The sequence below is a fragment of the Ctenopharyngodon idella genome, chromosome 1 (assembly GCF_019924925.1).
Source record: "Ctenopharyngodon idella isolate HZGC_01 chromosome 1, HZGC01, whole genome shotgun sequence".
In the NCBI taxonomy this organism is placed as follows: domain Eukaryota; kingdom Metazoa; phylum Chordata; class Actinopteri; order Cypriniformes; family Xenocyprididae; genus Ctenopharyngodon; species Ctenopharyngodon idella.
Window position 1 is genome coordinate 18,258,050 of NC_067220.1, and position 14,679 is coordinate 18,272,728.

Consider the following 14,679-nt stretch of genomic DNA (forward strand, 5'->3'; position numbering starts at 1 on the left):
ACAGAAAAGTAAATTTGAATGTAGAGCCCATGAGAACTGTGACTGACTTTCAGATAAGAACAATGAATGTAGGATTAACATGTTCAATCACACTCACAGCATAAAATGTATTTATTTGCCTCATTTGATATATTAAATCCATTTTATTTATTCCTCACGCACAGATAAAAGACTACTTTGTGATTACCACTTGCTGTTTATTGATTTAAAATAGGAGGACAAAACAGCATTTTAAATTTAAAAGTATCAAACTATTAAGCACCTGAAACGTATGAAATCACTTTACATGAAAAATAAATCAACAGGTATTTTTATGTGGTGGTCTGACTAGTCTGATGACATTAGATGACATAGATGCCTAGTCAACACTGATGTTGGTAGTAAGGCATTTTCTGTTAAATCTCAGCATCATAACCATTGCCAAAATGACATCTGAGTTGCTTTAACACTTAACAAACACTTATCTGCTTAAGGAAAACTTTTCTCTTCTGTTCAAATGTAAAACTTTCCCAACAAGTTCCCAGTCTCAACCTCACAGTTAACAGTTCTGAATGTATTATCAAACTGACATTTAAAATGGTAATAAACATTTACAAACAAATTGCATTTAATAAATCAAACAATTACAGGTCACTTAACGTAGATGATGGAATGAGAATGTAATGAAATCATGTAAACGTGGCAAACTCAGTTTCTTCCACAGTAAGGTTGTTAGGTCCCTCTAATTCCTTTTAAATAGTTTTTGGTAAAACTATTCTAGTATTAATTGCTAGTATTAAATGACATCAGCTGGCATTTTGAGTTCTGAGGTTATTTGGTTGGCTGAATTTAACAGCAACTAGATATTGTCATCTGCTCCAGCAATATGGAATCATTTCTGTCAATCAACTCTGCTGAGATAAATAATCTTTATATTAATTCAAACACACTTTATTTGCATTAGTACATTCATAGATCACTACTGTAAGTAAAAAAAAATAAAAAAAAATAAAAAATAAAAAAAAAAGGCGAATGAATTATTTTATCCGATAACATTGTAGATTAGAAAACTGAGAAGTGGAAAAATGTAAATGAAAAAGGCAATTGTTATGTTCATGTGGCACCAGTTTTTGATCTACATAAGGAGAAAACCTCCTTAGATTAAGACTCAGAATATGTAAGCTTTAATAAGAGTGGTTATGTGTGGTAGGTTAAGACTAATAGCAGAATTAGATAAGATAAGAATATCTTTGTAATCCTGTGTGACTGTGTCTCTCACTCTGGTCGAGGAGTCAGGTTGTTTTTCTCAGGTTGGTAGAAGTGTTCCACGATGGCATCAACCAAGTTATCCAATTCAGCTTTCAACTGGTTAAGATCACTAGAGAAAAGAAATACAGAAAATCTTTTCATACATGATCATGAGCTATTCATGTGGCACGTGCCACTAGTAAATTATTTAGCAAGTGCCAAGACTATGATTATGACTACCATACTGAGCTTACTCTTCTTGCAGAGTACAGTGCGTATAATGTAAAAATATGCCAAATTTTCTCTATGCATAGAATATAATAATGATCAACTACTACTTTATACCTACCTTAAAATATGCTGTATGTGACAACAACATAGAAAACTACTGTTGGAAATGTTTATCACATCATAATGCCATCATAATGTTAAAAAATATTAGTATACTCTAATACATAATTACATGTAGTAATAATAATAATAATTATTATTATTATTATTATTATTATGCAGTAATACTGAATAGTATTATTATTATTATTAATAATAATAATAATAATAATATGCTGTATAAATTAATAATACTTCTAACAATATTTTATATAATACATAGTACTACTATTCTATTACTAAAGTAATATATAAATATATGTAATATATTATTAAAAATGTTTTTATTTTATTTATTTATAAAAATTAAACAAAATAATGAAAAATATTGCTACTGCAAATAATACTAATGTATTGTAACATTAAAACCGTATTTAATAATAGTAATAATAAACTATATAATAATAATAATTATAATATTAATAATTATAATATAATTATAACTGAATCAATATATAATTATATGTAATATATTATTGTTATAATTATTATTATTGTATAAACCTATTGAATTATTATATACTGTACAGAATAATAATTATTCTTATATATAATACATATTAATAATAATAATTCTATTATAACTTAATATATGTCATATATTGTTATTATTAATAGACATATTTATTTAGTATTATTTATAATTTTATAAAAAATTAAAGAAATATATTACTATTGCAAAATTGATATTGTACTGTAACATAAAAAACAGTATTTAATTAATAATGATAATAATAATAATAATAATAATAATTAAAAAAATTAGGCCTATATAGTGTGAAATGATGACTCTGTAAAACCTGTTTCCTGGTGCAGCACAGAGCTCAGTGTAATATTTGATTTTAGGTTCCGTGCCGCTGGTCCTCATTGTAGCCACACCCCCGTTAGCAAAGGTAAAGGTAATCATCTGACTGCTTTTACTGGTGGGCAGAACCTGTGAGTAATAGTAAGAGACACACAGATATAAGATAAGAAACATTTAAATAAGATCAACTGTCACAAGAATTCTGGTCATTATGGGCTACGCACAGCCTTGTTGTCGGGCTGGTTGCTGTCATAGCCGGTCGTAAGGTCTCTCACTGCTGTGATGGCAAAGCCCCCGCACTCTTTAGGGTACGAGTTCTCCCCGTCATAGTTCCGAAGATGCTCAAACAACTGCTTTATGGTGTCTTGGTTGTGACAGATAAAGTAGGAATTCTTGGAAATGTGGTAACCATACCTGAAATCAGCGAGAGACAATGTGACAGTAATGATTAACAAGAAGACAATTTATCCGAGATGTCAATGCTAAAGTTTTTTTGTTTTTTTTTTGTGACATACTCCTCATAAATGGATCTGAGTTGATGGGACAGAGTTATATTTTTAGAAGCCAGGTAAGAGACGAACTCGCCAGCAATGGCAGCCGCACTCACACCATCTTTGTCCAAAACTGCAGGAGAACACATGTAACCTACAACAACAATGCACCCAAAGAAAAATGTTAATGTTTTTGAGGTTTTGCACCACTGTGTATTTTAAAATATTCCAACTAAGCGTGATAGAGAACCATCTCATGTAGAGGATAGTTAGTTTTATTTTTGTTTAAAACATAAAAAGGTCCTTATACTATCTCTGGTTTGGCGTAGTTTGAATTGCAATGATATTATGATATTGTGATGCATAAAAATTATTTTAATTATAATGATACATACTGCAATATGTATCATATGATGATACATAGCCCTAGCTAGGACAGGGTCAAACTGATCAAGATTTAGGTTATGTGTTATATATCAGAAAATTTTCCATCCAAAACCACTTAACAGTACACATAGAAAAGGAACAAAAGATCAGTCTGAGATTAAGTTTCTTACTCAAGGGCCTCCATGATTTCTGTTATAATTAAGACACAGCTTTAGTGTCTTGAAAATACAGTCATTGGCTTACTAATATAAATAAGGTGTGTGGATATAAGTGTACCAATAGCTTCTTCAAAGGCAAACAGAACGGTTTTTCCCTGGTCCATGAGCTCTCTGGCTCTGTTTCCCATCCATTTAAAGCCTGTTAGAGTCTCCTGCATAAGAGACATGCAGAGAGTCAGCAAACAAACACAAAAAGTAAAAGATCAAGAGTGAATGATGAATCTGATGAATCAAACATGATATTGTACAAAGCAGAACTTTCTGACCAAAGAATTCCCATGATTTTATCCAGGCCTTTCCAATCATTTCTGATGACTGTATAAGGATTTTTAAAAACCATTTTATGTGAGATCACACTCACAAAGAAGAGCCAAACAAATACTTTAGAAGTGAGCATTCCAAAAATATATTTCTAAGATTCCTTTTCATGACTTTTCCAGACCTGAAAATTACACTTTTAAATTTCCCTGATATTTAGGTTTCTAGGGCTGTGGGAACTCACATTCTTATTGACCCATTTGCAAGTAAATTCAGTTTATAATTTAGCTACATAGTTGATAGTCATATAAAATAAAGTTTACACTAAAATTATCCCAGTATTTAACCAGTTATAATATTTGCTGATGTCAGAAAATGACATTTTCCATGGGTTAGAGCAGTGGTTCTCAACCAAACTTCCAGGGGGGCCTGGAAGTTTGGTTGAAAAACATTAAACTGATACCATATGTTTGTTTTGCTTTGAAAATTGTCTTCGAGTTAAAAGGTTGAGAACCACTGTGGTAAAGGGGCCACAAAACTGAGGAATCACTCATATTACACATTATAGGCATAAAAAGCAGAGGTACCTCAAAGTGGAAGCCCTCTTTCACTGCGATGGCACGGAGGATTTTTGAAGAGACCGTGCTGGATAGCATGTAGACATCCTTAATGGAGGCTTTTCCCTCTACTTTCTGCTGCTTCCAGCATTGGAACATCCACCAGCCGAGCAAAGCACCCAACTCATTGCCAGAGAATACCCTCCACTGCCCACTACAGAAAGAATTATTGCTGTTCATGAAATGACACACTGAATGAAAATCAATGCAAAATGCCAAATAACACTGACCTCTTCTGTTTCTCTGCAATAGCTAGTCGGTCAGCATCAGGGTCATTTGCCAGAATAACAGTTGCTCCCTCTTTATCTGCAAGCGCGAAGGACAGCGTCTACATTCACAAACACATACAGATTACTGTCCATCTGGCATTGCATGTTAAGAACAAAAAAAGTCACTTTTCCAAATGGGTGTGTGCGTGTGTATTTTACCAGGACTCCCTCTCCCTCCTCAGGGTTGGGGTATTTGACAGTGGGGAACTCCGGGTCAGGATCTTTCTGCTCTTCCACAGCATATGGAGGATGAAGGTCAAATGCCTTAAAAGCAGCCTGGACAAAAATATGGCCCACTCCATGAACTGATGTATGGACAATCTTCACCTTTGTATTCTTATTCAGCTCCCTGTGAGAACAGAAGATGTGTAAAAACCAGACTGATTAATTATTAGGGCTGGGTACTGGAACTCATGAAACTCTGGAGGGCGCAGGTCTCATTTGCAAGAAATCACATCATTACCACATGCCACAAGCTGATTGGCATCTGCTGATCCTGCACCCAATGAGATTGCTTGCTCAACATTTAAATAGTCTGTTTTTTATTGTTTGCGGTATGCTAGTGTGCTATCAGAGCTCCTCTGAAACCCTCCACCTCCCCCAGCTCCACCTGTCTAGATCTGCTAAGGGATTTATGCAGCAGCAGCAGGATATCTTACATGCTCGCAGCAGCATGTCTATGTATCTATTAGCAGTAGTAAGTCCATACTTGCTCTGCAGCAGCAGCTATAATCAACAGCAGCATCAGTGTAGCAGATCTAGTCCGCCAAGACCAAATACATTAAAGGGTTAGTTCACCCAAAAATGAAAATTCTGTCATACCCTCATGTCGTTCCATACCCGTAAGACCTTCGTTTATCTACGAAACACAAATTAAGATATTTTTCATAAAATCCGATGCCTCAGTGAGGCCTCTATTGTCTTCAAGATAATTAACACTTTCAATGCCCAGAAAGCTACTAAAGACATATTTAAAACAGTTTATGTGACTACAGTGGTTCAACCTTAATGTTATGAAGCGACGAGAATACTTTTTGTGCGCCAAAAAAACAAAATAATGACTTTATTCAACAATATCTAGAGATGGCCGATTTCAAAACACTGCTTCATGAAGCTTCGTAGCTTTACGAATCTTTTGTTTCTAATCAGTGGTTCGGAGCGCGTATCAAACTGCCAAAGTCACGCCCCCAAGTGGTGAACCATTGAAATTTCAAAACACTTATGACATAACAAAGCCTCGTTTATTGAAATCATGTGACTTTGGCGCTCCGAACCACTGATTCGAAACAAAAGATTCGTAAAGCTTCGAATCTTCATGAAGCAGTGTTTTGAAATCGCCCATCTCTAAATATTGTTGAATAAAGTCGTTATATGTTTTTTTGGTGCACAAAAAGTATTCTTGTCGCTTCATAACATTAAGGTTGAACCACTGTAGTCACATGAACTGTTTTAAATATGTCTTTAGTAGCTTTCTGGGCAATGAAAGTGTTAATTGTCTTGCTGGCAATGCAGGCCTCACTGAGCCATCAGATTTCATCAAAAATATCTTAATTTGTGTTCTGAAGACAAACGTAGGTCTTACAGGTGTGGAACAACATGAGGGTGAGTAATTAATGACAGAATTTTCATTTTTGGGTGAACTAACCCTTTAACACTGCCATATTCAATAACATGCTAAAACTATTCCGAGAGTTATCATGACTGATATTTGATCTTTGCACACTTTTATTTTTAAGAGAAAAACTATAAAAATATATAAAATATAAAAGTATTTTTTATTATATAAATTTATAAAATAAATAATAAAAAAAATATATATAGTTGATTATTAAAAATAAAATGCATGTTTAATGGCATAATTTCATAAACATAAATACAGTTAACTTCACACATTCATTGAGAAAAGCGAAGATTAAAGTATTAATCTTGGAATTTTTGAAAATTAATATCAGATGTTTCAAATGAAATTGAATAAATCAACTTTTTGACCCAGTCCTAGTTCTGCAGACATGTCTTTTTGAGTGTACCTGTGAAAGCAGTGCTGCTGTATGGTTTGGCAGTATTCTCTGTGTATGTCCTGGTATGGGTCATTGAGTAGGGAACTCTGAAGAGCTCCATCTGTGTCCCATGATTCAGGCCACGGCTCAAGGTTCTGTTCTATAGCTGTTGCTATGCCCTTATCATGGGGAGGAATGATCTGAGCTCCATTTGCCCAGTACACCTTAAACACACACACACATTGAAAAAACCTAGAAGTCTAAACAAACATGCTCAAAAAACGTGCTTCTTCCAAATCAAACATCTTATTTAGCCTGAGGGATGGATGATACCTTGTATCCATTATCTTGTTTGGGATTATGGGAGGCTGTTACCATGATACCAGCACACAATCCTAGATGCGACACAGTAAAAGGCTAAAAGAAGGAAAGGGAAGAGGTGTGTTAATTTTAAGTTTACACTACCATTTAAAAGATTTATTAATGTATTTGAAAGAAGTCTCTTATGCTCACCAAGCCTGCATTTATTTGGTCAAAAATACAGTAAAATGAGTAATGTTGTGAAATATTATTACAATTTAAAATTGTTGTTTTTTAATTTTAACATATTTTAAAATGTAATTTATTTCTGTGATGGCAAAACTGAGTTTTCAGCTGTCATTATTACTCCAGTGTTCAGTGTCACATGATCCTTCAGAAATCATTCTAATATGCTGATTTGGTGCTCAATAAAGATTTCTTCTTATTATCAAAGTTAAAAACAGTTATGTTGCTTGATTAAAGCAATAAGCCCGAAGAAGATGTGGTTTACAGAGATTTTAGAACAGCTAAGGGGCTTAATTTCTTATTTCTAATTTCTAGAGTAACACAACAATGTATCATGTAACTTTTAAAAGTAACACTACCTTGAAAAATAGTTACCTAAAATTGTACATTGTACAAAAAAAAAAAAAAAAACACACTCTGAGCATGCAAGGCTCACGTGATCATGGTGTGGCAGACCTCTGACTGTATGAAAATTTGTACCCAGACTTAGATTCTCCCGTGGCCAACAAAAGATGAAGAATATGGCAAATTACAGTGGATGGCATAACTTTTTCCCTCTTAAGTTATAAGAAATATGACGTATTTGATTTTTTTAAAGCAATGTTTTTTGGACTATTACTCCATTTTACATAACAGGGACCAAAATGTTTTTGGGCTAGAGGACACCGAGTGAGAGAAAGCTGTTTGAGGGCTCAAAGTGAAAGGTTGAGCGAGTGATAAGAGAATGAGCGAGAGTGTGTCCATGTACTCGTAGGAACAAAAAAAGTTGATGATTGAACCCTTCATGAACCCTTCCAGTCTCTTGTGCAACAATCTCACAATGTTTTCACGTGCAATTGTGTGTATCTGTCTTCTTTCTCATGAGTTTGGTTTTTGATTTGTAATTAATTATTTGTAGCTGGAAGTAGCAAAAAGATATCTGAACACTACAACTGACAACACTTCTAAATAACGAAAAAAAATTGGACAATGTTACTACTTCATATTTTTGAATATGTTCCATAGACGCATCTTGAGGTACCATTCAAATTAGTATGGTAATCATTCAGTAGCATGGCATATGTACCACGGTGATACCATTACTGTACCATGGCACCAGCTAGAAAAGGAAAGTAGTAGATTCATGTTTTATATACAATTTTAATATTTTTGCCTTTTTTACTGTGGTAAATGGTACTGGAACATGTCACAGTCAATATGCTAATATGCTGATTTGGTGCTCAAGAAACATTTCTTCTTATTACCAATGTTAAAAATTGTTGTGCTGCTTGATTAAAGCAATAAACCCAAGAAGCTAAGGTTTACAGTGATTTCAGAACAGCTAAGGGACATTGTTCAGTCTCAGAAAAAAAAAGAAAAAAAAAATGTATCTTTAAGGGTACAACAGCTTGTCACTGGGGCAGTACCCTTAAAAGGACAACTTTATACCTTATCAACAGCTAAAAGTTTCATAGCAGTACCTTAAGGTACCTTAAAGGGATAGTTCACCCAAAAATGAAAATTCTGTCATCATTTACTCACCCTCAAGTTGTTCCAAACCTGTATGAATTTCTTTGTTCTGTTGAACACAAAGAAAGATATTTTGAAGAATGTGGGAAACTGAACAGTTTTGGGGCACCATTGACTTCAATAGTATTTTTTTTCCTACTATGGAAGTCAATGGTGCCCCAAAGCGGCCTGGTTACAAACATTCTTCAAAATATCTTCCTTTGTGTTCAGCAGAACAAAGAAATTCATACAGGTTTGGAACAACTTGAGGGTGAGTAAATGATGACAGAATTTTCATTTTAGGGTGAACTATCCCTTTAATATTGCTACTCTAAAGGTACTAATATGCACCTTTTAGGAGTAAAAAAGGTACAAAGATGTACTTTTAAGGGTACTACAGTGACAAGTCGTTGTACCCCTAAAGATACAATTTTTAAACATTTTTCTGAGAGTGTTGGGCACAATGCAGAGCACTGCATTAATCAGAGGTATTAATTACTTTGAAAGTGAGTGGGTGCTATGGCTCTAATGTGTCATGCTCTACCACAGTGCCAGTAAATGTAGCAGGTTCATACGTACCACGTATGGAGTGGGTGTGATGTCACTGAAGAGGTAGACTGGGACCCCTCGGCTGATAAAGACGGAAGCAGCAAGGCAGGCGAATCTTTTACTGCTGCCACCACTAGGGGGGTGAGCGCGAGCATCGAATCCAATCACCACACCCCTCTGCTTCAGATCTGTAAAACACTGCTCCAGGTACGCACAAAAACCCTACCAGAAGCAAAAGAGAGAAATTAATATCAATGATGTCCATTACCATCTGCTCTGCAGAACATTTGCCAATGTTCTGAAAGTGTTTGCATTTATGTAAAAATCAGAAAAACTTAATAAATTGTACAAGTGCTGTGTTCCCATGATCAAAATGAAAGTTTAAGACCTGTTCACACCAAGACGAGCCACCGATGCAAAAATTAGGTGCAATAAACATTTTATTTGCACGAACGAACATTCGTATGCCAACAATGCGACAGATTTTTTTTTATGGAAAGCCAGAAGAGGTCCTCTAATCTCTTTTCCATCATACTGCAAAGCTAGCTTTGCAGTATGATGGAAAACTAGCTAACCAATGAAATTGACGCTTCTGGGTCACATTCCCCAGAGCCAATAGATTACACTACGACTGCACTCACAAACAGACTATATTGCTAAGCGACAAGAATAGCAAAGTGAATACAAAATTCTGAATTCATTTCTTCTCCATTACAAATGAATCTCAGAAACTAAAAGATGTGCACAGCTGCCCTTGTGTACTGCTGTATTTTTTTTCCTTTAGTGCCACCTACTGTCAAAGAATGAATTTGCATTTTCATTCAGCATGTCTTCCATTTTTTCGCATTGGTCATGTTAACCGTTGTTCGGCAAATTTTCATGGGCGAAATTCAGACATTTCAATAGAAACTCACGTGATCAGGAATTTCGCACTTTTTTTACACAGATTATGCAACAGGTTAAATTTGGCCAACGGAAAGCTGCTTGGTATGAAAGTGACTTTAGTGTCAGACGTGCTTCATACATCGATTCGCTACACTATTGACAATAAACAATGGACCTTTTTTGCCACAAAATTTCACACTTTAAAATCGCAATAAAACTGAAGTAATGACAGATATTTTCTTCCATATTGCGACATACAATCGAGTGTTACGGATTATTGAGAAAAACAAATGTAGGGCAGGGACTTGGTTATATGCATCAGCTGTTGATTGGATCTTGAGATATAGCTGTTGCTCTCAAAAGTGGAGGCAGATACAGAAGTGGAGGCAGAAGAAGTTCACCCAAAAAATAAAAATTGTGTCATCATTTACTCACACCCTCAAGTTGTTCCAAACCTGTATAAATTTCTTTGTTCTGCTGCACACAAAGGAAGAATGTTTGTAACCAAGCAGATCTCGCCCCCCATTGACTACCATAGTAGGAAAAAAAAAATACTATTGTAGTTAATTGGGGGCGGGATCTGCTTGGTTACAAACATTCTTCCAAATATCTTCCTTTGTGTACAGCAGAACAAAAAAATTTATAGAGGTTTGGAACAACTTGAGGGTGAGTAAATGATGACAGAATTTTCATTTTTGGGTGAACTATCCCTTTAAGTGGAGTAAATGATTAGAGAAGCCCTGCATAGTACATCACCAGAAAGAAGTCTGTTTTTTTACTTGTTCACAATGTATGCCAACTTTAAGGAGGGTACGTAGTTCCCCAGGACTGACTTTTCTATTTTAACAAACTACTTATCAGTGCCGTCTTTGACGGTCTTGGTATTATATTGCTAAATACAACCTAGACACACCCTCCAGCCTGTAGCTTCTGTGTAAAGCAATTTCCTGATCTGATGTCATAGCTCAGGATTTCCTGTAGTTTTAATGATTCAGAGTGACAAATAAGTGGGAAGATGATATGGGAAGATTGGATACAGTACATCACCTGAGTGGTCTGTATGATGGTGAGATCATTCATGCAGGACACTCCAGGTCCCATGGCAGCTCTCAGTCCAGCTGTGCCAAACTCCATACGGGCCCTGAAACACCTCTGCAGCTCTGACAAGGCTTTATCTTTAACCATAGACCGCACAGCAGCAGCCGTCTTTGGATTCTGTTAACACACATAAAAATATATATTATAAATAACTTTTTAAAAATCCTTTCAAATAATGTGCACTCATGAAATCATTCTCAATAAAACCAAGAATGCGTATTAAGAAAGTAAATAAGGTCAGTTTTATGTTGACTTAGCTTCATATTTTCTAGAAGCATAAAAAAAAAAGAGAAGAGGGGAAAGAAAGGAGTTTCTATGTTTCTAGGTACTTTGTCCTGATGATTTTGATTAGTGTTGATTTCGTGTGTGTGTGTGTGTGTGTGTCTACATGTCTCCTGTCCACCATGTGAGGGACAATATGCTTTCATGCTCCTGATAAGTGAGACCATGTGAGGATGCAAAGCGAAGGGCCGTGATCCAATCCTGACTGCAAAGACACTTATGATGACCTCTCTGAGCAGCACACATTTTGGTGACTACACAGCCAAAATACATAAATTAATCATATAGTGATACCTGTAACAGAATTCAATCAGCTTTGTTACATTCTGCACTGAAAAAGAGGTTGAAATCTGAATATCCAATTTTACCTAATCAACGACCATAAACTTTGGTGTAAAACCATTAACTACGTTTCATGTGACCCAGTTAAGCACACGACTCCAATTACTGTAATGACATTAAACTGCATTTATGGAACTGTCCATTGACAATGAGTTACATTCTATTTAATATCAGGACAAATGAAAAGTATTTCCCTCACAATGAACACATTAACAATATGATGTGTGCACTTGTTTTCAAATGAGTTAAACATACAGAATATTAGTGTATTAGAGAATACTCTGACCTTTTCATTGTAACCGAACAATCTAGAAAAAAGTTTGAGCCTGTTTGTCTGTTTCTTTGTTTTCGAAGCATAGTGCTCATTCGCTTTCAGTTCAGGCAGGTCATGTGTTTTTTGTACCAACTGAATCAGACACATTTGCCCAACAATCTGTGAACTGCTCAGATTTGCCAAGATACCAAGGTTTGCTATCAAAAGACAGTGATTTCGATATAAAAAGAAAAACTCAAACTTTAAAATCTATACCACCATTCAAAGGTTTGGGGTCAGTAAGCTTTTTTTTTTTTTTTTTGCTTTTTTCTTTGAAAGATATAATACTTTTATTCAGCAAGGATGCATTAAATTGATCAAAAGTGACAGTAAAGACATTTATAATGTTACAAAAGATTTCTATCTGGTCTTTTGTACTTTCTATTCATCAAAAAATTTATTACAGTTTTCACAAAAATATTAAGCAGCACTACTGTTTTCAGCATTGATAATAATAAGGAATATTTCTTGAGCACCAAATCAGCATATTAGAATAATTTCTGAAGGATCATGTGACACTGAAGACTGGAGTAATGAAGCTGAAAATTCAGCTTTGCCATCACAGGAATAAATGACATTTTAAAATATATTCAAAATATATAGTGATTTTTTTTATCAAATTCAGGCTTGGTGAACATAAGAGAATTCTTTCAAAACTAGTAAAAATCTTACCCACCTTTTGAACAGTCTTGTACTGTATATTAATTTTATAGTTGTTTAGCTCTATACTCTCATTTGTCTTTGTTTTAATTTCTCCAAAGGAATTTTAGGAAAAACCTCCTGGACAAAAAATGATCCTGATCAACCTCTGAGCATTTATTAATTATATTATATTATATTATATTATAATATTAAAGTATTTTTAATAGAATCCGTATTAATGTCATATCAATAAACTTCGTATTAATGTCATATCAATAAACTGACCGAATCACAATTAGAAACTAGTTAGTAAGAGAAAGAGCACGTCCTGTAAAGCATACTGTAAAAGCATGTTTACAACTACTCTGAAAAGTGGCACTTAGTAATAGTTAGAGGATAACTGCCTTAGTGGATCATCACATCAAGCAATGTCAGGATGTTCCTCTTCACGGTTTCATAACTGAGCTGTTAGGTAATGAGCCACTCAAAAGAAATTTGGCAACATGCTACTAAACTTCAGTTTCAGCACTAAAGATGTCAAATCTCATATATATAAAGCTACATAGCAGCATGTGTTTGGTCGTACCTTGTCATACAGTAACCACTGCGTAACAGCTTGGTCCAGACGACTATCTCCTGTGCTTTCCAGGCCGTTCTCCATGTTGATCTTCTTCGGGACTTAACAATAATTCAAACAAATAAGAGATTCAACTTCTGCTCTATTACACGAACATATGAATGCTGACGGTCGCTCTGAATGAATATAACGATAGCGTGACCAGTGACTGTTGCTGTTGGACTATAAATGATGTTGTATATCCGTATTGCTGTGTGAATGAAACGAAGTGGGCGGGGTCTTATCAAGGGGGCGGGACGCGTGATTCGCTCATGCCATTGCGCAGCAGCTGATTGGTGGAACACTCATGGTTATCAACCTGCCCCTCAAGTTTCAGGAAAAAGCTTCAGTTCTTTGACCTGATCAATTTAACTTTTGTTCCTTAAATTTAATTTAGCATCTAGTGTTGTTACTAATAATACATGCATTGAAAGTGAATGTAAAAGCTAGTTCGTGTTATTATACACAGTACTTTCACGAGGAACCTAAGCTGTACCTGTAGATATTATTTCATACAGCAGAGGGCACCAAACTACTGCTATGTGTGCTCAAATGTGTGGAACATCATTAAACTGATGTGCTGCAATAAATAAAGCTAAACGTATCTGTATAAAATTAGTATTTGTAAGAGACTTGAATAGAATTTCAGATTACAGACTTTGAATATCTGTGGTAGATTACAGACTCTACTATGACTGAACTACGAAGTATCAAGATCATAACAGAAGTTATTGTTTAAAGACGTTTTATCTCTTACTATGAATTTGCCCTGTTGAGTTGCCAACTTCACAAACAAGTTTGTGTGTCTGTAGTACGTGTGTGTGTGTATGTATATATATATATATATATATAAACAGATTGAGGTCAACATTGGATGATAATATTTGCATTCTTTCCATTGATTGTTAGGTCATGCACTGGCATATAAAAAGTGCTCTAAGTTCATGTCAAGTTCATCTTAGCAAGGAATGTTTGTTCATCAGAAGGCTCAGTTTTGCTATTTAGTTGCTCTAGTTGCTTTTTAATGGGATGCCATTTCATATCAGATACAGCACAGGAACCAGAGAATGGAAAGGATGGAAAGTGGCTTCATAAACATACAAACAATGATTTAATGAAAATGTAATAATGCAGAAAGTGCCATTTTATGTTATGTGACCTTTTTCTAAATGTCTATTTGTGAAAGGCCTTATGGTTCTTTTGTTCAGGGGAAATATTTGTTAAATATTTGCCATTAGTTTTTCAAATGCATTTTAGGG

The 14,679-nt window shown here is 34.9% G+C and overlaps 1 protein-coding gene across 1 annotated transcript; it reads right to left on the bottom strand.

The window, feature by feature from the left end:
• Positions 1-176: 176 nt before the first annotated feature.
• On the bottom strand, positions 177-13,653 carry pgm2 (phosphoglucomutase 2). Its single transcript, XM_051912742.1, has 13 exons — positions 13,391-13,653; positions 11,175-11,342; positions 9,273-9,464; positions 6,993-7,076; positions 6,690-6,883; positions 4,822-5,011; positions 4,624-4,721; positions 4,364-4,547; positions 3,577-3,670; positions 2,938-3,067; positions 2,647-2,836; positions 2,418-2,551; positions 177-1,357 (listed from the first exon to the last, which is right to left on the bottom strand). Exons 1-13 carry the CDS (start codon positions 13,463-13,465, stop codon positions 1,255-1,257), a joined length of 1,836 nt encoding a protein of 611 aa, XP_051768702.1. The 5' UTR covers positions 13,466-13,653; the 3' UTR covers positions 177-1,254.
• Positions 13,654-14,679: the final 1,026 nt, after the last annotated feature.

Coding starts and splice junctions, on each gene's coding strand:
- pgm2 (XM_051912742.1), bottom strand. CDS start 13,465: ATGGAGAACGGCCTGGAAAGCACAGGAGATAGTCGTCTGGACCAAGCT. Junction 6,884..6,992: donor AACAAGATAATGGATACAAG/GTATCATCCATC, acceptor TGTGTGTTTAAG/GTGTACTGGGCAAATGGAGC. Junction 2,837..2,937: donor CTCAGATCCATTTATGAGGA/GTATGTCACAAA, acceptor CGCTGATTTCAG/GTATGGTTACCACATTTCCA.